A 27363-nucleotide genomic window follows, 5' to 3' on the forward strand; every position below is an offset into this window, starting at 1 on the left:
CAGCTTAATTTACATAAAAGCCTTTGGTGGGGGACCTTGTCAAAGGCTTTCTGGAAATCTAAGTACACTATGTCCACTGGATCCCCCTTGTCCACATGTTTGTTGACCCCTTCAAAGAATTCTAATAGATTAGTAAGACACGATTTCCCTTTACAGAAACCATGTTGACTGTTGCTCAACAGTTTATGTTTTTCTATGTGTCGGACAATTTTATTCTTAACTATTGTTTCGACTAATTTGCCCGGTACAGACGTTAGACTTACCGGTCTGTAATTGCCGGGATCACCTCTAGAGCCCTTTTTAAATATTGGCGTTACATTAGCTAACTTCCAGTCATTGGGTACAGAAGCCGATTTAAAGGACAGGTTACAAACCTTAGTTAACAGTTCCGCAACTTCACATTTGAGTTCTTTCAGAATTCATTCAGACCAGAATGCCATCTGGTCCCGGTGACTTGTTAATGTTAAGTTTATCAATTAATTCCAAAACCTCCTCTCGTGACACTTCAATCCGTGACAGTTCCTCAGATTTGTCACCTACAAAAGCCAGCTCAGGTTTGGGATCTCTCTAACATCCTCAGCCGTGAAGACTGAAGCAAAGAATCCATTTAGTTTCTCCGCAATGACTTTATCGTCTTTAAGCGCACCTTTTGTATCTCGATCATCAAGGGGCCCCACTGGTTTTTTAGCAGGCTTCCTACTTCTGATGTACTTAAAAAATATTTTGTTATTACCTTTGGAGTTTTTGGCTAGCCGTTCTTCAAACTCCTCTTTGGCCTTTCTTATTACATTCTTGCACTTAATTTGGCAGTGTTTATGCTCCTTTCTATTTGCCTCACTAGGATTTGATTTCCACTTTTTAAAGGAAGTCTTTTTATCTCTCACTGCTTCTTTTACATGGTTGTTAAGCCACGGTGGCTCTTTTTTAGTTCTTTTACTGTGTTTCTAAGGCCTGGTCCACATTAACCCCCCACTTCGGACTAAGGTACGCAAATTCAGCTACGTTAATAACGTAGCTGAATTCAAAGTACCTTAGTCCGAACTTACCGCGGGTCCAGACGCGGCAGGCAGGCTCCCCTGTCGATGCCGCGTACTCCTCTCGCCGAGCTGGAGTACCGGCGTCGACGGCGAGCACTTCCGGGATCGATCCGGGATCGATTTATCACGTCTAGACAAGACGCGATAAATCGATCCCAGAAGATCGATTGCCTGCCGCCGAACCAGGAAGTAAGTGTAGACGTACCCTTAATTTGGGGTATACATTGAAGTTGGGCCTCTATTATGGTGTCTTTAAAAAGCGCCCATGCAGCTTGCAGGGATTTCACTTTAGTCACTACCTTTTAACTTCTGTTTAACTAACCCCCTCATTTTTGCATAGTTCCCCCTTTTGAAATTAAATGCCACAGTGTTGGGCTGTTGAGATGTTCTTCCCACCACAGGGATTACAGTAACCGGGGGTGTGAGTGATTACCAAGCAAAATAAAATAAAACATGCAAGCCTATGCCTAATACAGTAAGAAGCTTAATACAGATAAAATCTCACCCTCAGAGATGTTCCAATAAGCCTCTTTTACAGACTAGCCTCCTTCTAGTCAGGGTCCAGCAATCACTCTCACCCCCGTGGTTACTGTAATTTGTTCCAGCGTCTTTCAGGTATCCTTTGGGAGTGGAGAGGCTATCTCTTGAACTAGCTGAAGACCAAATGGAGGGGTCTCCCAGGGGTTTAAATAGATTTTCTCTTGTGGGTGGACACCCCTCCCTCCCCCTATGTAGAATCCCAGCTACAAGATGGAGTTTTGAAGTCACATGGGCAAGTCACATGTGCATGCACGACTCAGAACTTACAGGTAGCAGCCATTGTTCACATGCTACCTTGAACGTCCTCAGATAGACTTCTTATGTGGATTGGAGCCTTCCAAGATCCAATGTCCGTTAAGTGTTTCTTGGTTGGGCACTTAACTTGCAAATTCCTTTCTAAAGAAGCTGCCCAAATGCCTTACTAAGGCTACTTAAAATCCAACAAGTACACAGCCAATATTCATAACTTTGAATACAAAAATGATACATGCATACAAATAGGATAAATACATTCAGTAGATCATAACCTTTGCAGAGATATGTTACATGGCATATGTAGCATAAAACATATTCCAGTTATGTCATATTTACATTCATAAGCATATTTCCATAAAGCATTATGGGGTGCAACGTCACACGTATCAATCTGCATTTGTGTTTACTTAATAGATTGTGTGAGATTGCTGCTGACTGCAGAAGCACAAGTTGATGCTGCTGATAAAAATGGTTTTACACCCTTGTGTTCAGCAGTTGCTCAGGGACATTTCAGGTAAGTGACATAAGATTTTTTTCATGAAACTGTAGTACTCTTTAAGCATTATATTTTTAGCCATAGTTGTGCTTTTATCACATATTGAAAGCAAAATACCCAATCTCATAGTAATGTAACATTATGGTTGAGAATGTAAACAGATCTGTATGTTTCCCATTGCTTTAATTTGACCACCCACTGTGCACATGTACTATTTGTAATTGCACCATGACAATTACAGTTTCCATAGGAACCATGACTTTGAATTTCCTGGCTTTCTTATACACACATTCTCGGCTATAATGTTGTATTAATGTAGGCTTTTTCATTCATTTTCTTTATTTGATTTTTCTAAAACAAAAAGGAGAGAGAGCCAAAAGGGAGAGATTGAGTCTACACTCAGATAAATAACTGCATTTATTTTAATTTGTAACGTGAAATTCAAATGCATAAAATGTATTTGAAGTTCAAAAAAAGTTCTCTTTACACAATGACAGTCATTTAAAATCAAATAGAGTTTAACAAATAAAAAAAGTCTTAAATAATCTGACTAAAAATTCCTTCCCTTTTCAGTTGCTCGGCTTGCACTACTGAGTGCTGTCATAATTTATTTATTTGTATTGCAGTAGTGCCTAAGAGCCTTAGTCATGGAACTGTACCCCACCATGCAATACAGAACAAAAAGACACTCTCTGCCTCTCCATCATAGTCTTTCACACCCAACAAACTTGTATTTCTAGAGCAAAAATGCCTTTGAGACCTCCCTTCCTGACATAACTGAAAGAAGCAAAAAGAGCACAATGTTCTTTTACTTTCCATTGCAGGACATTTAGAAGTGGAAATTCTGCCTTTGACTGAGTGTCTCTTCTGACATAACTGTATTGTGTGTACTGCAGATCTTGCCTATTTTTATGCACCACTTCTTCTTTAAAATGAGAGTGCAAGGAGCATTGAAGATTCTTGCTATATCTAGAGGGTTTTCAGATTCACAAACTCAGGGAGTACCAGGAAAGGGATACTCATGGTGGATGGCCTGTAGGGATTCATTAAATTTTCATTTGTTTCTTAGTTTCTTGTTTTTTGTTTTGTTTGTTTTTTAAGGGGAAGATGGAATTTATCCAGACAGGTGTGTACTGAATCTCTAACCTTGTGGTCACATTGCTGCTATCCTTGTTTCCCCAAAATCTCCCCCCCCCCCACTTTCTCCATCTGCCACACCCACTTATTGTATGTTGTCATAATGTAAAATCATCTTGGCAGGGACTGCCATTAGAGTCCCAGTCCTGAGAACTACTCTACAGATAATAGTGTATCTGGCCAAATGTTACACTATTTAATGTTAAATTTGTAAATTTATAGTAACTAGAGTAGGAGATGCCAGAAAACCCCACCAGTTTGCATCCTCTCACTAAAATACATGTAACTTAATATGTAAAAGAAAACATCTAAGTTATTTATTTCTGCTACTTACCCTGTCAACACATGGGTAGTTATGGCTCTGTTATACTTGTGGCACAGCAGAGCTTATGCCCTCTCTATCCCTGAGGGCTATTTATAAAGCTTGACATCCCTAAATATTTGCTTCTTTGCTTGTCCATCTTTTTGATGTCTTGAACATGGACTGCTTTATCATGACATAGTGAAAGAGAGTGTAATAATAACAAAGCTGGAAATATATAAATAGTGCTGAGAGGTAGAGTAACTTCAATAATGCTTTAGGCTGCTTGATCTGTTGATCATTTTAAACTTCCTGCTTTGAAGAATTCTGCCATGGGCAATGCAATAGTATGCTCTGTCCTTCCTTTCTCTCTGCATCATATGGTCAGTGCTTCTGCTATGCTAGGAATCTGAAGTTAATGACAGTGATGGACTTATAGTATTGGCTAGTGCCAAGAATAGCATAGACAAATTTGATGCAAGTTTCCCAGTATGTATGTCAATTAACCTTTTTCCTGAACTGTGACAACCTTGCTGTACCAGCCATAGATGTAGTCTCCTGAGCAAAAATTGACAGTTCTTCTGAATTGTTTGGTGGCTTTGTGGTTTGAACAAATGTCCACTAACAGCTGAGACCACCAAACTCATTTTACTAGTGGCCCAAACCAGATTTTGACCCTGGATTTCCAGAGGTGAAAGGTTAGTTCATAAACTCTTGCACTACCTAGCCTCCCAGAGACTAGTCTAACATGACATGAGGGGAGCTGGAGCTGTCATTGGGAGACCCAGAATTCGACAGGCCACTCTGAAGTCTTGTAAGGCAGCAAGATGTATTGAGTTTAAGAAGACCTGTTAGCATGGTAATATCATGTGAATTAATATTTAAGCTTTTTTTTTTTAATTGTAGACTCATAATATTGTGGTTTCACTAGACTCATTATCCATATTGTTTCTATAATATTTGAAATGTCAACCTATACTGTAAACCTTTTACAGATAAAAACAAGTAAGAATTTATGAATATTTCTTTTCTTGTTTTTAAGACCATAAGGGACAATTATGATCACTCCGTCATAACACAGACCACAGAAGCTCAATTAGTACAGTAACTCCTCACTTAACGTTGTAGTTATGTTCCTGAAAAATGCTACTTTAAGTGAAACGATGTTAAGCGAATCCAATTTCCCCATAAGAATTAATGTAAATGGAGGGGGTGGGGGGGATTAGGTTCCAGGGAAATTTTTTTCACCAAACAAAAGTCAGTATCTATCTATCTATCTACACACACACACACACACACACACACACACACACACACACACACAGAATAAGTTTTAAACAATTTTATACTGTACACAGCAATGATGATTGTGAAGCTTGGCTGAGGTGGTGAAGTCAGAGGGTGGGATATTTCGCACGGATGCTAAATGATGAACTAGCATTCGGCTGAGCCCTCAAGGGTTAACAAGTTGTTAATGTAGCCTCACACTCTACAAGGCAGCATGAATGGAGGGAGGGGAGACAGCATGGCAGAAAAAGACAGACACACACACCGCGTGTGTGTGTGTGTGTGTGTGTGTGTGTGTGTGTGTGTATGAGAGAGAGAGAGAGACTCGCATTGCCCCTTTAAGTATGCTGACTCCACTCTAAGTATATTGCCTTTTTAAGTAGATCAGCAAGTTGAGACAGCAGCTGCCGCCAGCAAGCGCCCTCCGTCCTGAGCCCTGTCATGTCCCCCCCACTCTGTGGAAATAACGTACAGGAGCAGAGGGAGGGGACACTCTGGCATTAGCACTCCTCTTCCCCCTTCCACGTGCATAGCAAGCAGGAGGCTCCCAGGAGCAGCTCCAAGGCAGAGGGCAGAAGCAGCACATGGCAGTGGGGGAAGGGAGAGCTGAACTGCCCGGCAATTGATAGCCTGCTGGGTGGCTGCCGCACAAGGAACTTAGGGGAATGGGGAGCTGATATGGGGGCTGCCGGTCCACCCTGGTTCCCCACCAGCTAGCTCCAACGGGTTGCTCTTTCTGCAAGCAGTAGATAAAGCAGGTGGCTGCCAAACAACGTTATAAGGGAGCATTGCACAACTTTAAATGAGCATGTTCTCTAACTGATCAGCAATGTAACAACAAAACCATGTTAACCAGGACAACTTTTAGTGAGGAGTTACTGTAATTCCTGCATCAGACTCATGACTTCTAATTGAGCTAGAGCATATCTATTTAGGACATCAAGTCTTGATTTAAATCCATCAAATGATATAAAATGCACCAGATGCCTGTATAAGTTGTTCCAATGGTTAATTACCTACACTGTTAAAAATATTTGCCTTATTTCTAGTCTGAATTTGTCTAGCTTCAGCTTCCAGCATTTGGATCTCATTATGCCTTTTCCTGATAGATTAAAGAGCCCTCTATTATCAGAAATATTCTCCCCATTTAGCTACTTATAGGTCATGATTAAGTCAGTTATTAATCTTTTCTAGGGTAAACTGGATGCTCACCTCACTAGCTGGGCTACAGTTTTGATGGGACTTTGAGCAGTAGAGACACCTTCTAGTGTGTGGGGGTGGTGGATGGAGGTGGGTGGGTATCTCAGCTGGGAGCAGCTGAAGCAGTGTTCCATCTGCTCAGTCTCCTTTTCTTTCACTCCCCCATCCCATTTTGTTTTCAGCATGTGGGGGCTGTTTTTTTTCCTGCTTCTTCCTTCTTTCTACTTCTGAGAAGTAATTCTTCCGCTCTACTACATGCTGATTAGGCCTCCACTGGAGTATTGTGTCCAGGTCTGGGCGCCACATTTCAGGATAGATGTGGACAAACTGGAGAAAGTCCAGAGAAGAGCAACAAAAATAATTAAAGGTCTAGAAAACATGACTTACAAGGAAAATTGAAAAAATTGGGTTTGTTTAGTCTGAAAAAGAGAAGACTGAGAGGAGACATAACAGTTTTCAGTTACATAAAAGGTTGTTACAAGGAGGAAGAAAAATTATCCTCTTTAACCTCTGAGGCTAGGACAAGAAGCAATGGGCTTAAATTGCAGCAAGGGAGGTTTAGGTTGGACATTAGGAAAAACTTCCTAACTGTCAGGGTGGTTAAGCACTTGTATAAATAGCCCAGGGAGGTTGTGGAATCTCTAGATAATGCTTAGTCCTGCCATGAGTGCAAGAGACTGGACTAGATGACCTCTCAAGTCTTACGATTCTATGGTTCCTCATCCTCAGGGCATTTGGATCTGGGCTCTGGTATCTTTTCCACCCATTTCTGGGGCCAGGTGATTGGCTCCTGTTTGAGGGTGGAGTGTGAAGGGGATTGATACAGTTTGCTGTCTAGGTGGAGTAGCCATTCTGGATTTCCTATTTAAGGCTCACCCTTGCCACCCTTAATTTAGTTGGTGGATCTCTGGTGATGCTGTGGGCTAAGCTGATCACCAGTTTTGGGGTCTGCAAGTGTTTTATAACATATGGCAAAATTTGCAGACTGCAATGCCTTGACAGTATTTTGCTGGACATCTGCTGGGAGATCTTGGGAAAAGTCAGTTCACCTCTCTGTGCCTCAGTTGCCAATTCTGTAAAATGGAGATAGTGTTACTGACCTCCTTTGTAAAGTGCTTTGAGACCTACTGATGAAAAATGCTGTATATGAGCTAGGTATTATTTAATGTCTCTCTAGAAGGCAGGTTAAGAATATAAGAATAGCCATACTGGGTCAGAACTGTGGTCCATCTAGCCTAGTATCCTGTTTTTTGACAGCGGCCAATGTCAGATGCTTCAGATGGAATGAAAAGAACAGGGCAATTATCAAATGATCCATTTCCTGTCATCCAGCATTTGGCAGTCAGAGGGTTAGGGACACCCAGAGCATGGGGTTGCATTCCTGACCATCTTGGCTAGTAGCCATTGATGGACCTATCCTCCATGAACTTATCTAATTATTTTTTGAACTTGGTTATACTTTTGGCCTTTACAACATACCGTGGCAGTGAGTTTCACTGTGCATTGTGTGAAAAAATACTTCCTTATGTTTGTTTTAAACCTGCTGCCTATTAATTTATTGCATGACCCCTGGTTCTTGTGTTATGTGAAGGGGTAATAACACTTATTTATTCACTTTCTCTGTACCATTCATGATGTTATAGACTTCTATTATATCCCTCCTTACTTGACTGTTTTCCAAGCTGAAGAGTCCCAGTCTTTTAAATCTCTCCTCATATGGGAGCTGTTCCATATCATAATCATTTTTGTTGTCCTTCTCTGTACTTTTTCCAATTCTAATATATCATTTTTAGATGGGGCAGCTAGAACTGCATACAGTATTCAAGGTGTGGGTGTAGCATTGATTTTTATAGTGGCATTATGGTATTTACTGTCCTTATTATCTATCCCTTTCCTAATGGTTCTTGACATTCTGTTAGCTTGTTTGACTGCCGCTGCACATTGAGCAGATGTTTTCAGAGAACTATCCACAATGACTCCAAGATCTTGTTCTTGAGTGGTGACAGCTAAGTTAGACACCATCATTTTGTATGTGTAGTTGAAATTGTTTTCCAATGTGCATTACTTTGCATTTATAAACATTGAATGTCATCTGCCATTTTGTTATCCAATCACCCATTTTTGTGAGATTCCTTTGTAACTCTTTGCACTCCGCTTTGGACTTAATTATCTTGAGTCATTTTTTATTGTCTGCAAACTTTGCCACCTTACTGTTTACCTCTTTTTCCAGATCATTTATGAATATGTTGAACAGCACTGGTCCCAATACAGACCTCGTGGGACCCCGCTATTTAAATCTCTCTATTCTGAAAACTGACCATTTATTCCTACTCTTTGTTTTCTATCTTTTAACCATGATCCATGAGAGGACCTTCCCTCTTATCCCATGACTGCTTACTTTGCTTAAGAGCCTTTGGTGAGGGACCTTGTCAAAGATTTTCTGAATGTGCAAGTACATTATATCCACTGTATCATGCTTGTCCACATGTTTGTTGACCCCCTCAAAGAATTGTAATAGATTGTTGAGGCATGATTTCCCTTTACAAAAGCTGTTTTGACTTCCCCAGCAGATCGTGTTCATCTCTGTGTCTGATAATTCTGTTCTTTTCTATAGTTTCAACCAATTTGCCTGGTACTGAAGTTGGGCTTCTTGGCCTATAATTGCCAGCATTGCCTCTAGAACCTTTTTTAAAAATCAGTGTTACATTAGCTATCCACCAGTCATCTGGTACAGAGGCTGATTTAAGCAATAGGTTACATATCAGTTAGTAGTTCTGCAATTTCATATCTGAATTCCTTCAGAACTCTTGGGTGAATATCATCTGGTCCTGGTGACTTATTACTGTTTAATTTATCGATTTGTTCTAAAACCACTTCTATCGTCATCTGAAACTTGGACAGTTCCTCAGAATTGTCACCTGAAAAGAATGACTCCGATGTGGGAATCTCTCTCGCAACCTGTGCAATGAAAACCAATGCAAAAAATTCTTTTAGCTTCCCCGCTGTAGAAGGGATGTGGACAAATTGTAGAGAGTCCATCAGAGGACAACGAAAATGATTAGGGGACTGGGGCACATGACTTATGAGGAGAGGCTGAGGGAACTGGGCTTATTTAGTCTGCAGAAGAGAAGTGTGTGTGTGCAGGGGGATTTGATAGCAGCCTTCAACTACCTGAAGGGGGGTTCCAAAGAGGATGGAGCTAGGCTATTCTCAGTGGTGGCAGATGACAGAACAAGGAGCAATGGTCTCAAGTTGCAGTGGGGGAGGTCTAGGTTGGATATTAGGAAACACTCTTTCACTCGGAGGAGGATGAAGCACTGGAATGGGTTACCTAGGGAGGTGGTGGAGTCTTGGAAGTTTTAAGGCCCTGCTTGACAAAGCCCTGGCTGGGATGATTTAGTTGGCGTTGGTCCTGCTTTGAGCAGGGGATTGGACTAGATGACCTCCTGAGGTCTCTTCCTACCCTGATCTTTTATGATTCTATGATTCTCTGCAATTGCCTTGTCTTCCTTGAGTGCTCCTTTAGCATTTCAATCGTCGCGTGGTCGCAACGATTATTTGGCAGGGTTCCTGCTTCTGATATACTTTAAAAAAAATTGCTGTTAGTTTTTGTGTCTTTTTCTAGTTGCTCTTCAAATTCTTTTTTGGCCTGCCTAATTATACTTCAAGTGGTTGCAGATGTATATTCCACTCAGGTGTGTGCGTGCCTAGCACAAAGAAGCTGGAGAACTTTGCCTAGCAGTATCCATTATGATGGCACAAACACCCTTTGGCCCTTGTAGCCTCTCTAATGGCTATTTAAGGGTGCCACCTCCCCGACCCGCCCTCAGCTTCTTCTCAGTGCCTTCGGCTTGAGTCAGAGCATTCTGTGTGGTATTTACCTCATGCTTTTTGTTGTTAACTTGGAGAGATTTCTCTCAGTATTTTGGTATGGTAGTAATTATAGCAGAGGTCGGCAACCTTTCAGAAGTGGTGTGCCAAGTCTTCATTTATTCACTCTAATTTAAGGTTTCGCGTGCCAGTAATACATTTTAACATTTTTAGAAGGTCTCTTTCTATAAGTCTATAATATATAACTAAACTATTGTTGTATGCAAAGTAAATAAGGTTTTTAAAATGTTTAAGAAGCTACATTTAAAATTAAATTAAAATGCAGAGGTCCCCGGACCAGTGACCAGGACCCTGGCAGTGTGAGTGCCACTGAAAATCAGCTCGCGTGCCGCAGGTTTCCTACCCCTGAATTATAGTTAATAGAACCCTTAGTGTTAGATGAATTCGTTTGTTTTTTGCCTGGTGTAATGCCTTCACTGGGTTTTAAGCACTGTCCCTCATGTGGAATAGCCATTCCCAGTAGCAGTCCCCATACTCATTGTTTATTGCGCCTTTGAGAGGGACATATTAAGAAGTGCTCCATTTGCAAATCCTTCAGAAAGAGTATTCAAGTGGCTACACCTGAAGAGACTTACACCTGAAGCAGTACCTGATGGAGCAACCCATGAGACCCACGTCAGTGCTGGGATCAGATTGTCCAGCCGCTCAGAGACCTTCGGTGCCACCACGAGACTCAGACTCTTTTCTTAGGAGAATAGATCATTCTCCTTCCTCTTCTCCCCCAAGAAAGAGGACTCATAAAACTGACCTCATTTACTCTAAGACATGGGAGATTCTTCATCCCCTTCAAAAAGGAATGCTGGTAGGAACTGGAGTTCCTCAAGTACTCAGGTTAGAGCAGGGCTCTCTACCCACTCTCCAGTTCAAAGACAAATCATTCAGGCAGGATACCATTGACTTTGGTATCTTCTGTGGGGTGTCCATTTAATCCGGTACCAACAATATTGGTCTCTGCACTGAACATATCAACACCACTGGCTTTTGAAGCAGCTGCAGATTTACTTTTCCTCTCTTTGCCAGACTTGCCTGTGATATAGGAGCCCTCGGCTGTAGTGGTGTCTTCTGAGATCTCTGGACCATCTGGGTTGATTGCCTCGCAATACAGATAGTTGCAGGCACTGCTTAAAAATCAGATTGTGGAGACAAGACCGGCACCAAAGGCCATTTTGTTGGAGCTGATTCCATCTTTTGCCCTGGAGACAATGTCTGTTTCTACAGGTCGGGTACAGGCCAGAGCTACAAATGCAGTACCGGCCTCTACTTCTATACCAATGTCTATTCCAGTACTGAGTGTTCGGGCTGTCTCTGTGACACTGCTGATAGTGAAGGCTCCAACTGCTGTCTTTTTTGATGTGGCCAGTGTACTGGGCTTCCAATGAATTAAGATGTGGTATGGCTCTGTGATGCTAGCAGACCAGGTGCCAGCTCATGCCAAGGCCCCTAGGCCCCAGCTGAACACTGACGAATACATAACTGGAAACCAGTCAGGCTCACCTGTGTATTAGTATTGTTAAAATAGGTATTTTATTTATAAAAATGTGTTTACTGTTTATATATTATGAAATGCTTGTAAGATGCTGCGTGTATTAATCTCACTTAACTTCTGTACCCCATGTTATATAGTTACACTGAGGACAGGTCTACACTACAAACTTGCAGCGGAGCAGCTGCACCAATGCAACTGCACTGCTATAGCGCTTCTGATAAAGATTCTCTAAACTAGGGGTTCTCAAACTGGGGGTCGGGACCCCTCAGGGGGTCGCAAGGTTATTACGTGGGGGGGTCGCGAGCAGTCAGCCTCCACCCCAAACCCCGCTTTGCCTCCAGCATTTATAATGGTGTTAAATATATAAAAAAGTGTTTTTAATTTATAAGGGGGGTCGCACTCAGAGGCTTGTTATGTGAAAGGGGTCACCAGTAAAAAAGTTTGAGAGCCACTGCTCTAAACCAATGAGAGAGAGCTCCCCATCAGCTTAATAATTCCACCTCCATGAGAGGCGTTAGCTGTGGCTGCGGGAGAAGTTCTCCCACCAACATCGCTCTTAGGTTGGTGTAACTGCATCACTCAGGAGTGTGGATTATTCATATCCCTGATTGACGTAGTTATACTGAAGTAATTCTGTAGTGTAGACCAGGGCTAAGTTTTTACGTTGTAAACCTTGTAACTGTGTAACTCACCAAACAGAAAAGAAGCTTTAATTAATGTAAAGGCTGGCTTCCTACAGAAGATGCTAGGGCCTGGACACAAAAAGGCCCATTGAAACCAATGAGCCATTGTGAAACATCAAAGGACAAAGACTTTGTTGATTGCTCCCCCACACCCATGAAGAGGAAATGTGCACAAGGATCTGTCTCATTGGCTTGAACTCTGGGGGAAGGGAATAAAAATCTCTGATCAGAAGAAACTGGATCTCTCTATACTGCTTGAACTCTGAGGGGCAAAGATTTCTAAGCATAAACAAGGGATTTCTAACTGTTTGGCCTGGGTCAGCCCTTAAAGGACTTAGAATTTAATATATTATAGCAGCTTCTATTACCTTTTGGAACCTAAGATTGTAACTCATTTATGTGTGTATTTTACCTGCTTTGATCTTGTAAATAACTCTCATTTCTTTTTCTTCTTTAATAAATATTTAGTTAATTTATTATAGGATTGGCTACAAGTATTGTCTTTGATCTAGGATCTAAGGTGCAGTTGATCTGGAGTAAGTGACTGGTTTTTTGGGACTGGGAGTAACCTGAATATTGTGGTTTTTGGTGTAAGGAAAAACATCTATCACAAAGGCAAGCTTACCTGGGTGGCAAGATAGATTGGAGTACCCAAGAGGGCTGTCTGTGACTTCATATTAAGGCTGTTATAGTGCCTGAGGATTCACACTTGATACTTGGTTGGTGAAATCTAAGTATAGAACTCACAACCACTTTGGGGTTTGTGCCCTGCATCTTCACATTCTGCCCTGAGGTTGGTACTCATGTTCCTGAGCCACTCCAGACAGCTTAACAGGCTCCTCCAGATGTGGCTCCTCTGTTCTTATCAGATTATTTGGAGAGTTTCCCCTGTTGAAGTCATCTTCCACTTCCTATTCTTCATCTAGACACCGAGCCCAAAAGTGCTTTAGATCTTTAGGAGATCACCATTGGCACTGGAATTGGTACCATTCTCATACCAGAGATAGGGATTTGTGGCCCGGTTCCTACAGGCAGTCAATGTCATATCCCTTTCCTCAGTGGCATTCATGGAATCCTTGGGAGGTCCCTTGATCTTCAGGGTCTTGATCCTTGGTTCACTCCAAGGTACAGTCACCAAACTTTCCTGCTGTCTTGCCTCCTGACCCAAGTAATCTAGAGACCATATGGAGGTTCTCTCTCTGAGCTGGTTCAGTCTGACCCTTTATTGCAGGAGCAAGTAGAATCATAGAAGATCCCATTAGCCTTGATTTCCTTTTCCTCTTCATCTTCTTCATCGGACGATTCCACTATATCAGATTCCTCGTCTCCTGTGCCTGTGGATTTTAAATAATGTCAAGATCTCTATGGCGAATGGGCAGGCAGAGTATGTTTGGGAGAATACCCATTAACCAGTAGATGTACTCCAGTCTTCAGCTCCAGGGAGGGCAGCTCTCCCTATAAATGAAGGACTTTTGGAACCTGCAAAGACTTTGTGGCATACCCCAGCTTCCTTACTACCCATAGGGAAGCCCACTGACTTAAGTTGGAAGTGAAAGACATAGTGTCTTAAAATTGGATTTCATGGGAAGAAAAATTTATTCAACCTCGTCTTTACTAATGTGCATTGCCAATCAACAGCTTCTATTGTCAAAATATGATTTTGTGAATTGTGAATTATGACAGAATTTTCAGATAAGCTGCCAGAATCCTCCAGGAGAGATTCAAGCTTTCATTGCAGAGGGCCGGTTAGTGGCCAGGATGTCATTACAATCAGCACTGTATGTAGCAGACACCTCCTCTAGGATTATGACCTCACCTGTAACAATGAGAAGAGCTTTGCAGTTACAGAATTCTGGCATAGTCCCTGAAGTCCAACAAAGTATAGAGGACTTACCATTTGATGGTTGATTTTTATTTTCACAGAAAACTGATGAGACATAAATATTTTTTTTAAAGACTCTTGAACTACTTTACATTCACCAGAAGTTTATACCTCAGTGATAAGGAGGTGTCACCGTGGGGGTCAACAACAACAGCAGCAACAATACTGACTCTATTCCCAGCATTATTTTCGGCAGGTGGCTTATCCAGCTAGACCACAGGACTTGTCCAGGAAGAGACATTAATCTCAAAGGAAAAGGCCTACTTCCAACCAGCCAGCCCATCCGCCATCTGCTTTGGACAAATAGTCAATTTAACTCTCCTAACAAGGACAGTATCCCAATGAGCTGGGAGCACACACAATCAAGTGGAATACATGTCGGCACCCATGTCTTGAAGAACTGTGGCAGTACAGGTAAGTAACTGTTTTTGGTTTGGTTTGGTTTTTTACTGTTGTCAAATCATTCTTTTAGCTCTTTCCTGAACCTTTTCCAGTCAGAACTGGAAACAATATTCTAGTAATGGTCTTACTAATACTGTATACAGAGTTAATACCACCTTCCTACTCCAACTGGATATTCCTCTTTTTATAGCCAAGGATCAAATTAGCTCTCTTAGCTACCACATCACATTGGGAGCTCAGTTTCAGCTGGGTATCCTCCAAGACCCCTATGTGCCTCACAGAGTCACTGCTTTCCAGAATATACTCCCTCATGCTGTAAATTTGACATACCTTCTTTGTTCCTAGATGCCTGACCTTGCTTTTGGCTGTATTCAAATGCATGCGGTTTAAACGAGTCCAGTTTACTAATCGATCCTAATTGCAGTGTAGAAATTACCTGTCAGTATAATTGAGAAGAGTACAGCCAGGGATTGTGATGGTTGAGTCAAACATGCCTGGGGTCTCGTACTGTACTGATCTCTGCATTGGCCTTATTGGATGCCCCCAGCATCCAGATCCACAGTGCCACTATGTTGTACAAACAGATCAACATGGAGGGAGCCTTCTCCTGCTGGTATTGAGACCAGTGACAGTCCGTACCAATTAGCCTGTGGACTCTCAAGTTCGGGACTTGCCTCAATCTGCTCTAACTGGGAGGCAATCTCTCAATTTGCAAACAAACTGCCGGAAAGTTCTAGAGAGCAGTTTTGGTCCCTTGTTGCTAAAGGCTGCCTGGTCTCTTGATGCAGGCCTCCTTTTACACAGTGGATTCTACAGCCAAGGTTATGTCGATGGCAGCGACTATGCGCCTTTCCTCCTGGTTGCAGTCTTTGGGGATTCCTGTGGAGGTGCAACAGACAATTGAGGACCTTCCCTTCTAGGAATGTGCTTTGTTCTCTTCCAAAACAGACAAGGCTTTCCACATACTAATGGACTCAAGAGCAGTTTTAAAGTCCTTTGGTCTCTACATGCTGGCTATGAAGAGGACAAAATATCATCCTCAATACCAGCCTTACTCAATACCAGCAGCATTACCTGTTCCATCAGGCTGACCGGTGTAAGAGGAGGAGACCTATGCCTTCTACTTCCTTGGTCTCTTCATCTAGACATCCACAGGTCTTAAAACAGTCAGTTTGACTTTTATGTCAAGGACAGCATGCTATCTATCCAGGAACTCCCTAGCTCTTCCCCCCCATTTCTGGGACATGTTGTCCTATTTCCTACTTGTGTGGCAGTCCATCACTTCAGACAAGTGGGTGCTAAACTTGGTGGAGTTGGGATATACCCTGCATTTTCTTTCTATCCCTCCATCCTGTCCCCCACTACAGAGTTCAGAGACCCCTCTCATGAGGTGCCCTCTCTTCATTGGGGCAGTGATATTTATTCCTGATAATTTCTAATATCCAAAGCCGGGGGGGGGGGTCAGGGTCTCAGACCCATTGTACACCTTAGGAATCCCAACAAATACATCAAGATGAAGTTCTCCATAATGTCCTTGGCTACAGCTATCTCTTCCCTAGATCCAGAAGATTGGTGTGCCACCCTCAGTTTACAGGATGCCTACTTCCATGTGGTGATCCATCCTTGCCACAGGAAGTTTCTGAGGTTCATCGTAGGACACAATCATTGTCAATTTGCTATTCTGCCCTTTGGTCTGTCATCAGCATCAAGAGTATTCACTCAAGTGCATGGCAGTGGTTGCAGGCTACCTCCTCCAGAGAGATGTCCACATTTATCCTTACTTGAACGATTGGTTGGTTCAGGCTCTCTCCAGACAATAGCTACAAATTGCTGTTCATTGAACTCTGGCTGTTCAACATCCTGGTCCTGAAATTAAATACAGTCGATGTTATTGCCTCTAAAAAAGGTCTTTCCAGATTTCAGACTATACGGGACCTCTGTACGTCCCTCAAGGATCACTGGTGGACCACTGTGAGGAATTGCTTAAGACTCATGGGCCACATGGCTGCATGTACTTATGTGACCCCTCAGGCCAGACTGTACCTCAGAGCATTACAGGCATGGCTCAAGTCAGTCTATTGCCCTCATATCCACCTCCTGGACAAGTTAGTGTGCATCCCAGATGAGTATTCTCATCTCTGAGCTAGGATATGAGCCAAGACCATGTCTGTCGGGAAGTTCCCTATGCTCCACCTCAGCCCACCACAGTAGCATTTAATTTCAGAAAGGGGGACTACACAAAAATGAGGAATTTAGTTAAACAGAAATTAAAAGGTACAGTGCCAAAAGTGAAATCCCTGCAAGCTGCATGGAAACGTTTTAAATACACCATAATAGAGGCTCAACTTAAATGTATACCCCCAAATTCATAAGAATAGTAAGAGAACCAAAAAAAGTGCCACTGTGTCTAAACAATATAGTAAAAGAAGCCATGAGAGGCAAAAAGGCATCCTTTAAAAAGTGGAAGTTAAATCCTAGTGAGGAAAATAGAAAGGAGCATAAACTCTGGCAGGTGAAGTGTAAAAATACAATTAGGAAGGCCAAAAAAGAATTTGAAGAACAGCTAACCAAAGACTCAAAAAGTAATAGCAACATTTTTTTTTAAGTACATCAGAAGCAGGAAATCTGCTAAACAACCAGTGAGGTCACTGGATGATCGAGATGCTAAAGGAGCACTCAAAGACGATAATGTCATTGCAGAGAAACTAAATGAATTCTTTGCATCGGTCTTCATGACTGAGGATATGAGGGAAATTCCCAAACCTGAGCTATTCTTTTTAGGTGATGAATTTGAGGAACTGTCCCAGATTGAGGTGTCATTAGGGGAGGTTTTGGAACAAATTGATAAATTAAACAGCAATAAACCAGGACCAGATGGCATTCACCCAAGAGTTCTGAAGGAACTCAAATGTGAAATAGAAGAACTAGTAACTGTAGTTTTGTAAACTATCATTTAAATCCGCTTCTGTACCAAATGACTGGGGGATAGCTAATGTGACACCAATTTTTAAAAAGGGCTCCAGAGGTGATCCCAGCAATTATAGGCCAGTAAGCCTGACTTCAGTACCAGACAAACTGGTTGAAACTATAGTAAAGAACAGAATTGTCAGACACATAGATGAACACGATTTGTTGGGGAAAGAGTCAACATGGTTTTTGTAAAGGGAAATCATGCATCACCAATCTACTAGAATTCTTTGAGGGGGTCAACAAGCATGTGGACAAGGGGGATCCAGTGGATATAGTGTACTTAGATTTTCAGAAAGCCTTTGATAAGATCATTCATCAAAAGGCTCTTAAGCAATGTAAGCTGTCATAGGATAAGAGGGAAGATCCTCTCATGGATTGGTAACTGATTAAAAGATAGGAAACAAAGGGTAGGAATAAATGGTCAGTTTTCAGAATGGAGACAGGTAAATAGTAGTGTCCCCCAGGGGTCTGTACTGAGACCAGTACTATTCAACATGTTCATAAACAATCTGGGAAAAGGGGTAAACAGGGAGGTGGCAAAATTTGCAGATGATGCAGAACTATTCAAGATAGTTAAGTCCAAAGCAGACTGCGAAGAGCTACAAAGGGATCTCACAAAACTGGATGACTGGACAGCAAAATGACAGATGAAATTCAATGTTGATAAATGCAAAGTAATGCAGATTGGAAAACATAATTCCAACTATACATATAAAATAAGGGGTCTAAATTCGCTGTTACCACTCGAGGGAGATCTTGGAGTCATTGTGGATAGTTCTCTGAAAACATCAACTCAATGTGCAGCAGCAGTCAAAAAAGCTAACGGAAAGTTGGGAATCATTAAGAAATGGATAGATAATAAGACAGTAAATACCATAATGCCGCTATATAAATCCATGGTACACCCACATCTTGAATATTGCATGCAGATGTGGTTGCCCATCTCGAAAAAGATATATTGGAATTGGAAAAGGTTCAGAAAAGGGCAACAAAAATGGTTAGGGGTATAGAACAGCTTCCGTATGAGGAGAGATTAATAAGATTGGGACTTTTCAGCTCCGAAAAGAGACAACTAAGGATGGATATGATAGAAGTCTATAAAATAATGATTGGTGTGGAGAAAGTAAATAAGGAAGTGTTGTTTACTCCTTCTCATAACACACGAACTAGGGGCCACCAAATGAAATTAATAGGCAGCAGGTTTAAAACATACAAACAGAAGTATTTCTTCACACAATGCACAGTCAACCTGTGGAACTCTTTGCCAGAGGATGTTGTGAAGGCCAAGACTATAACAGGGTTCAAAAAAGAACTAGATAAATTCATGGAGGATAGGTCCATCAATGGCTATTAGCCAGGATGGGCAGGGATGGTGTCCCTAATCTCTGTTTGCCAGAAGCTGGGAATAGGTGATGGGGGTGGGTCACTTGATGATTGCCTGTTCTGTTCATTCCTTCTGGGGCACCTGGCATTGGCCACTGTAGGAAGACAGGATACTGGGCTAGATGGACCTCTGGTCTGAACCAGTATGGTCATTCTTATGTTGTTATGATTTCTGATCCACCATGCACCATTTTCCACAAGGACAAGGTTCAGCTTAGGCCACAACCTAAGAGCATCTCAAAGATAGTATCTGATTTTCATATGAATCATGTTCACAGGTATGAGCAAAGGCTGCACACCGTGGATGGGACACAGCCCTTCCATGTTTCTTCCTAGCTTTTTGTTTCATATTCAGAGCATATGAGAGAAGTCAACCAGTTACAACACAGAGACTGTCGAAATGGATCACCAGCTGCAGCACTCTTGTGCTTCCAAAGGGATAGCACTCCCTGGCAGGCTGACTGCACACTCAACTAGAGCACATTCAGCCTCAACAGCATTTGTGGCACACATCCCTATTGTGGACATCTGCAGGGCAACTATGTGGTCTTCAGTTCATACATTCACCAGACATTATGCACTGACTGCTGCATCAAGGGAAGATGCAAATGTAGGTCCCACAGTCTCTTTTTCTAATAAGAATCCAAGCCCCATGGTCTGGGATAAGAGTTTGGGGGTCACCTACAGTGTAATGGACATATACAAGCACTAGAAGAAGAAATGGTTACTCAGCGTCTCATAACTGTTGTTCTTTGAGATGTGTGGCATATGTCCACTATACCACCTTTCCTCTTCACCCAGTGCATCGGAGACTACCATTAGCTTCTGGTGCAAAGGAACTGAAGGAGAAGCAAAGCTCCTCCCATATTTTTCCCTTGGTTTGGAGCATGAGGAGCTCAAGTGTGGGCAGGGCCGCTAGGGGTTCTGCTAGGGAAGTGTTTTTCAAACTGGGGGTTATGACCCAAAAGGGGGTTGCAAGGCTATGGGGGGTGGGGGAGAGGGGTCACTGTATTGCCATCCTAAATTCCAGGCTGCCTTTAGAGCTGGCAGCTGGAGAGCGGTGGCTGCTGTTCAGGTGCCCATCTCTGAGGGCAGCGCTGCCGCCAGCAGCAGCCCTTAGAAGTAAGGGTGGCGTGTGTGTGGGGGGGGGGTCATCACAGTCTGAAATATTTTCAAAGGGGGGCCCATCAAAAAAAGTTAGAGAACCCTTGCACTGGGGAAAACACTCTAGCACTGGTGCACGGGACATGCACGCATCTACAGTTGCAATGGACATATGCAACACATCTCAATGTACAACAGTTACAAGAAGGTAACTTATTTTTTCCAATGAAAACTTTTTAGTTTTTTTATCAGCTTTACTTAGAACCAGCTTTAATAATCTTAAATGTTACCAAGACAGTGCTCCAGTGTTTGGGTTGCAAACACTGCAGAAGGATGTTTGTTTAAAAAAAAATTCCGCTGTAATGTTTTAATGAATGATGGAAGCATTTCTGATAGTTTTAGGTTTTTATAAAAGGCTGATAGTATGCAATCTAAATGTTGGACCAAGTTTATAACCTCACTACATCCCTTTAATCCATTCCACCATCCCTCTTGTTGATCCAGCCTGTCACCTTTAACTGGTCTCCTTCCTTGCCAGACATATTCAGGCTGTGTCCAATTCCTGCAGCTACTTCCTCCATAACATTTTGAAGATTCATCCTTTCATTGCTGTAGAGACAGCCAAAACTTTCATCCAGGCTGGCATCATCCTCCCATCTTGATTACTGTAACCACCTCCTCTCTGGCCTCCCAAACACCATGTCCCTTGAATCCATTAACACAGTTGCTAAGATTGTAATTCTTGTCTATCACTTAGAGCAGGGGTCTCAAACATGTGGCCCATGGGCCGCATGCAGCCCACGGAGCTCTTCCCTGCGGCCCGCCAAGCTCCCCGCGCACCCCCCCCCCGTTACTTCCTGTCTCCGCCAAACTCCCCTCCCCCCCGCCTCCCCCCCCCGAGTTATTTTATGTGGCAGCTAAGCTCCCCGGGCACTGCTCCCCAATGTTTGGGGCAGGGTCTCTCCCCCAGCCCCGCCTGCCGCCCCCACACACCTCCCCCTAGTGTCCCCCGGCCTCACTTGCTGCCCCCTCACCACCCGGAGCCTGCAGCTCATGCTGACTCAGCTCCGCTCTGCCGGCTTCCGGCATCACCTGCTGCCGCAGGGTCCTAGTGCCCCCCTCCACTAAGGCCAGGGCACTGCCCTTCCCCTGCCCTTCTGCCCTAGTCCTGAGCCTCTCCAATGCCCCAAACCCCTCATCCCTAGCCCCACAGCCCTCACCCCTGCACCCCCTCTTATCCCCAAACTCCATCCCAGAGCCTGCACCCCCACCCCCTGCCCCAGCCTGGAGCCTGCACCCAGCACCCAAACTCCATCCCAGAGCCTGCACCCCTCCACCCATCCTGCACCCCACCCCGTGCCCCAGCCTGGAGTCTGCACCCAGCACCCAAACTCCCTCCCAGAGCCTGTACCCCTCCACCCATTCTGCACCCCACACCCTGTGCCCCAGCCCGGAGCCTGCACCCAGCATCCAAACTCCATCCTAGAGTCTGCACCCCAGACCCCCTCCCCCATCCAAACTCCCTCCCAGAGCAGTTGGGGGCAGAGTTGGGGGAGGGGCAGGTTCTGGGCCCCACTAAAATTTCTACAAACCTGCCACCCCTGGAAGAGGCAGAGCAGGGGTGGAGTGGTGGCACAGCCCAGTGCAGTGGGGGGGCTTTACTGAGTGTATATATTTTATTAAAACCGCTTGGAGGAGGAGGTGGAGAAGAGATGGGGCAGGGGCAGGACCTCATGGAAGGGGTGGAGTGGGGGCGGGGCCAGGGGCAGCGAGGGGGGGGTGTCAGTGATGTGGCCCTTGGGCCAATGCACTAGTCCTCATGTGGCCCTTGTGGTCATTTGAGTTTGAGACCCCTGACTTAGAGCATATTAGGCACCTCTTTGAATCCTTCCAATAACTCCTCCTGTTTCACTGCATCAAGTTCAGCTTCTTATCTTCACCTTGTAAGGCTCTTCAAACAACTTTCCCTCTCAGGGTAAGATTAAAGCAATTCAGGGTGCTAGTTAACCACAGCATGGGGCTCCTGTGGCCCAGCCCTCTCCCTACCGTTCCAGAGAGGTAGTGGCCTGGGCATCCCCTTCTCCCAGGAAGGCCAGCGGTACCTCCCCTCATTGGGAGTAGCTGAAAGATGGGAGTGGCAGCAGGTGGCCCACGTCACTCTTCTCAGACCACAGTGGAGGTGATGTTGGGTTCCCTCGCAGCTTTTTTCTTTTGTTACAGCCTCATTGAGATAAATGGGTCAGTTCACACATTTCTTTACAACCATTATGGCTAGAATCTTCATTTTTTAGATGAAAGCTGAGATTCTGATGTAATCAATGGCTCCATGAGTGGAGACACTAGTTATACAGGCCTGCTGCACCTATAACTTAATCTGAGTACCCCTCTTTACTTGTCTTTTCTTGCATTTTATTCTGTCTCTTTCAACTTTACCTGCTCAATCAAAGATTCCAGCCTCCTCTGCCTTCCTGTCAGCTGCACTCTCATGCATCTCCATGTGTACTTTCATGTGTCTCTGACGCATGGAACATGTTCCCTGAACTAATCCATAAAACCCTCTCGTCAAGACCCAGCTGTACTGCAGTGCCCTTATGAAATAAGCCAATGAATGACAGCTGGGTAGAGGGACATTTGGGAATATGTCTATTTATAATTGCGAGGGGAAAAAAGTGTATACTGTATACAAATTATATACACAATCATACACACATAATTGTGTCCTCCTCCATCCTCATGTTGCTTGTCTTTGGTCAGAGATTGTGTGTTTGCACAGCACTTATCACAGTGGGACTCCAGTCCTCAACTGGGCCTGTGAAAGCTACAGCAATTTAAATATTGAATAAAAGTATGTTGTTGTGAGGAGGCAAGAGTGTGTATGGCTTTTGTGGACAAATCTTTAGTCATCTGAAAAGCAATCTTTCACAGCTGTTATATTTCATGGATAGGAGATATCTCTACAGTTATGTTTGACGCTTTAGATGCTGTTTTCTAATGAAAATATTGTAAAGCTTCACAACAAGTTTGTGTTTTCAGTATTTGCTGTTTTGTAGAACTACAAACTGTAACTTCTGTGAGAGTAACAGAGGGATTGCCAAATATTTAAAGAGATAGCACTCTGATGTCAGTGGTCAGGAAAAAAAACATTCCTTTGTTACTCACACTTGAAGGCTTTTATTCAAATAGCTGTCAACTAAAAAGTTTTTGTCAGCTCTTGTAAAATACAGTTTTCCAATCTTGCCAGTTTTAAATAGAACTTTAATATACCTACAATAATTTAGGATTGATGTGATTAATTTAACTAAATTAGTCTGTGTTAATATATACATCAATACAACATTTAAATATGGTTTTTAAATGTGCATGTAACTTCACATGGCATTTAAAAAGTCAAATACAGGAATCTTTTATTGTGTTGTCACCTGATGTTTCCACTCATAGGTGTGCAGAATTATTAATTATGTATCAGGCTGACGTTAACCATGCTGCTGAAAGAGGACAGACGCCTTTGTACTTAGCCTGTGGAAATGGAAATAATGAATGTATCAAACTTTTGCTGGAAGCTGGAGCAGATCGAAGTGTAAAAACCAGTGTAAGTTAAAAGAATTTCTAAAATCACAGTGTGAATTGAACAGCTGCAAAAATCAAAATTCCTTGCACTGTAATTTTTAACTCTTTAATGATGTAATACTCAGTGTGTTTTGGAATTAGTAAAAAGCTTTGATTTTAATATTGCTGTGTCTCATTGTAGAATGTTTTCTATTTGTTTAGGTTGCATAGTTTCCCTAAAAACGTATAAATCACTTAGCTTTCCTCTTAGCCTCAGTTTCAAAATGCAACATCTTGTATACCATGTTCCTGTGTAGGACAGCAGAGGTAGAATCGATCTGCTTCACTGTCAACTCTCATGGTATGCAGTGTTGTTATAGCCTTACTTCTCCTGGTGGCAGTCATGAATGAGGTAGGGATATGTAGTAGCCCCTGATACCTCTATAGCTCTGGGGCATCTTGTCTAATTGCAGATCAACATTATCCTTGAAGAAAACATTCTTCAGCAAGGATTGTGAAAGAAATTCTTAGACATTTGTTACAAAGGGAGAGTGAGGAGGATAAAACAAAATGTATGTGTGTGGTGTGGATGGGGAGAGAGTAGGTGAGAGTCTTCAAATTTAAAGGTTAGGCATTCCCTTATTCACATACTTCAGGGCTATTGCTTAAAAATTTGACATGTACACATAATATTGAGACTTTTTATCACTGACTGTTGTGAGATTTAGAAATATTGTATGAAAGATATTTTGTATATGTTGTAGGCTTTGGCTACACTGGCGCTGTACAGCGCTGCAACTTGCTGCGCTCAGGGGTGTGAAAAAACACCCCCCTGAGCGCAGCGAGTACAGCGCTGTAAAGCGCCAGTGTAATCAGTGCCTGCAGAGCTGCACACTCGCTCACAGTGCTGCAAGCTACTCCCCTCGGCAGCGCTGTGAAGTCCCGAGTGTAGCCAAGCCCTTGGTCTTTTAAACACATAGTACACGTTAATTAGATTAAAAGGGGCTGATTTTTTTTGTGGAAAGTAACCTGAATTCATTTTGAAATTAGAGGAAAGGAGGATATAGAAAACATTATTGAAAAGATCTTGTCTGGTTGTTAAGTTGACTTTTTATACCAAGACGTTACAGAAATTGCCACTTACTGATTGCTTCTTTGTTGTAATATTAAGCCAGACCTTATGGAAGGTGGTGCTACAGAAGTGCATCACCCTGAGAAGAAGACCTAGGGAGGTACAATGGATAAAATTTTCAAAAGCACTTAAGTCCCATTGAAATTCAGTCATTGGGACTAAAATGCCTTTGTTACTGAGACACTTCCACATTTTTCCCCAGTGGCTCCAGAGTGTTCCCCACTGCTACAGAAGTCTTGCCACTGCACTACCTTTGGAGAAGGCACAGCGTGCTTTTCCCCCACATGGGAACAGACTCCCTATCTGATGTCAGGAGGCCAGGTCCATGAATCCATCCTTTCCTACCAACTTTGAGGAAGATATCATAGACAGAGGAAGAATCCTGAATCAGTCTTTGCTGTTAAAGGAGTGTGAGCACTGCCATTGTGCTCTGCTCTGCTGGGTAATACAAGGGGAATGTTCCTTGTACCTTTCTGCCAACTCTCATTGTGGAGTGCTGGCTGCAGATGACCAATAAATGACTTTAAAATTTAGTTTTTGAGGTCAAGATCTGCGAATACATTAAACGGTTTCATTTTTTAAAATTGGAAAAACGATCTACTGCAAGACATTTCTCTCACTAGGGCGTGCATTTTCTAAGTGGATTTCTTTGAAAGTAAAATCCAAACCATCAAGCATCCCTGAAATTAAAAAAAACTTTCCTTAGAGTAGAAAATGCAATAGCAAAATGATGAAGGGTAGAACCAAAGGAGGGTGGAACCAATATTACAGTATTGAGTTGTATGAATGTGTGTATTGATTTTTCCAAACTAAGGAGATTACAAAACTCAGACCATAGATATATGCTGACAAAAGTGCGGGAAGTAGAGCTGCAGGGAGTGTTGCAGCACCCCCAGATTATGCACCCGGTGTCCTGGCTGCTGGCCCCGCGCCCCTGCCGCCCTGAGTCCTGGCTGCCGGCCCCCTGCGGCCCGGAGGTTCTGCTGCCAGCCTGGGGCCCTGCTTGGCTGTCGTCCCTGGGGGCTCTGCTGCCAGCCCCAGAGTCCCGGCCCCTAGGCAGCATGTGAGGTCCCAGCCGCCGGGACCCCAGAGGCTCCGCTGCCAGCCTCAGGGTCCTTGCCGCCAGCTCCACACCCGGGGGCTCCGCTGCCAGCCCCAGGGTCCCAGCCACCGGCTTGCATGCGGGGTCCCGCTGGGGTCCCAGGGGCTCCACTGCTGGTCCCAGGGTCCTGGCCGCTGGCCCTGCATGCAGGGTCCCAGCTGCCGGCTGCATGCCTGGGCGGTCCTGGCCGCTAGTCCTGCATGCAGGGTCCCGGCTGCCTGCCCCATGCCTGGGGGCTCTGCTGCCTGCCCTAGAGTCCCAGTTGCCAGCCCGGGGTCCCACCTGGCCGCTGGCTCTGTGCCCAGGGGTTCCCCGCCAGCCCCAGGGTCCCAGCCGCTGGCCCCAGGGTCCTGGCCGTCCGCCCTGCATGCGGAGTCCCGGCTGCCAGCCCCATGCCTGGGACTCTGCACCCGCGCATAACTGTGGCCCCAGCCTCCACTGCCTTACTCCTGTCCGCATCCCTGCTCCCGGAGCCAAGGGCATGCTTCTGGCCCCAGCTCTAGGGAGCGGTGAGGGACGCAGATGGGGGCAAGAGGGGTGCATCTCCGTACCCCCACATCAAAAACTGTTCCAGCACCACTGTATGCGGATAATCTTTTTGTCACTTACAATGGAAAGAAGCTTGTATGGTCAGCTCAAATGTAGTGATAATTTAGAAGAAAATAAGTAGGAGAGACAAGTTCAGACTGTGGCCTTTAAATTAAGGACATCAAAGGAGAAGTAAGGATTGAAAATTCTTCCAAGAGCAGCTGCATTGGCTTTGTTGTGCTAATGCAGAGAGAAGCTAACATTGTGTATAGCCAGAGAGGAAAAAAGTGCTATATAAAATTGTACAGAATAGTTAATAAAAAAAATCTGACACAGGTCCAGTTACAATTTTACATTAGCTCGCAATTTGCAACCCAAGACATCCCTGGCAGAGGGTTGCTTTGATTCAGTTTGACCTCCACTTGTCATGTTTTCGGTGGACCCTTACGACCCGTGGTGGCTCAATAAATGTCTTTTTCCAAGCAGGTATTATGGGATTGTAACCCACCTTTTTCATTTCACACCAGGCATCTCACACACATACTTATGCATAGAGCACAACAGATGGACTGTCTCATACAAAACTGTGACATTTGTTTATAGCCAGCCATTGTTGGATGCTTAAAAGCTTTACAGACAGCATGTTTGATAGAAAGCAATTAGTAATATAAATTTTGTAACTAACCACTTTTCTCCATGTGTGGTGGGGTTGTGCTTTTCATTTTTGTCTCTTTAGGATGGCTGGACACCAATTCATGCAGCTGTGGATTCTGGTAATGTTGACAGCCTCAAGCTCCTTATGTACTATGGAGAAACAGACAATGGAAACTTTATGAATGATGCACAGCCTAATTCAGGCTTCTTTGACTTGGAATGCAGAGAAGACAGCTATCCCAGTAAAGCAAGGCCTGTTGTTTCTGCAGATCTTATCAACCATGCTGACAAAGAGGGTTGGACTGCTGCCCATATAGCAGCATCAAAAGGCTTTAAGGTCTGTCTGT

At 43.6% G+C, this 27363-nt stretch overlaps 1 protein-coding gene across 1 annotated transcript in view; it reads left to right on the plus strand.

Annotated features, from left to right (window-relative positions):
- CTTNBP2 (cortactin binding protein 2) overlaps positions 1 to 27363 on the plus strand; it is a 191928-nt gene that overhangs the window by 94967 nt on the left and 69598 nt on the right. The window contains 3 exon segments of the mRNA XM_026648734.2: positions 2247 to 2346; positions 23493 to 23643; positions 27099 to 27353. Of these exon segments, the coding sequence (XP_026504519.2) occupies positions 2247 to 2346; positions 23493 to 23643; positions 27099 to 27353 (506 nt within the window).

This window comes from Terrapene carolina, unplaced genomic scaffold (assembly GCF_002925995.2).
Source record: "Terrapene carolina triunguis isolate 2854851 unplaced genomic scaffold, T_m_triunguis-2.0 Scaffold68, whole genome shotgun sequence".
NCBI lineage: Eukaryota > Metazoa > Chordata > Testudines > Emydidae > Terrapene > Terrapene triunguis.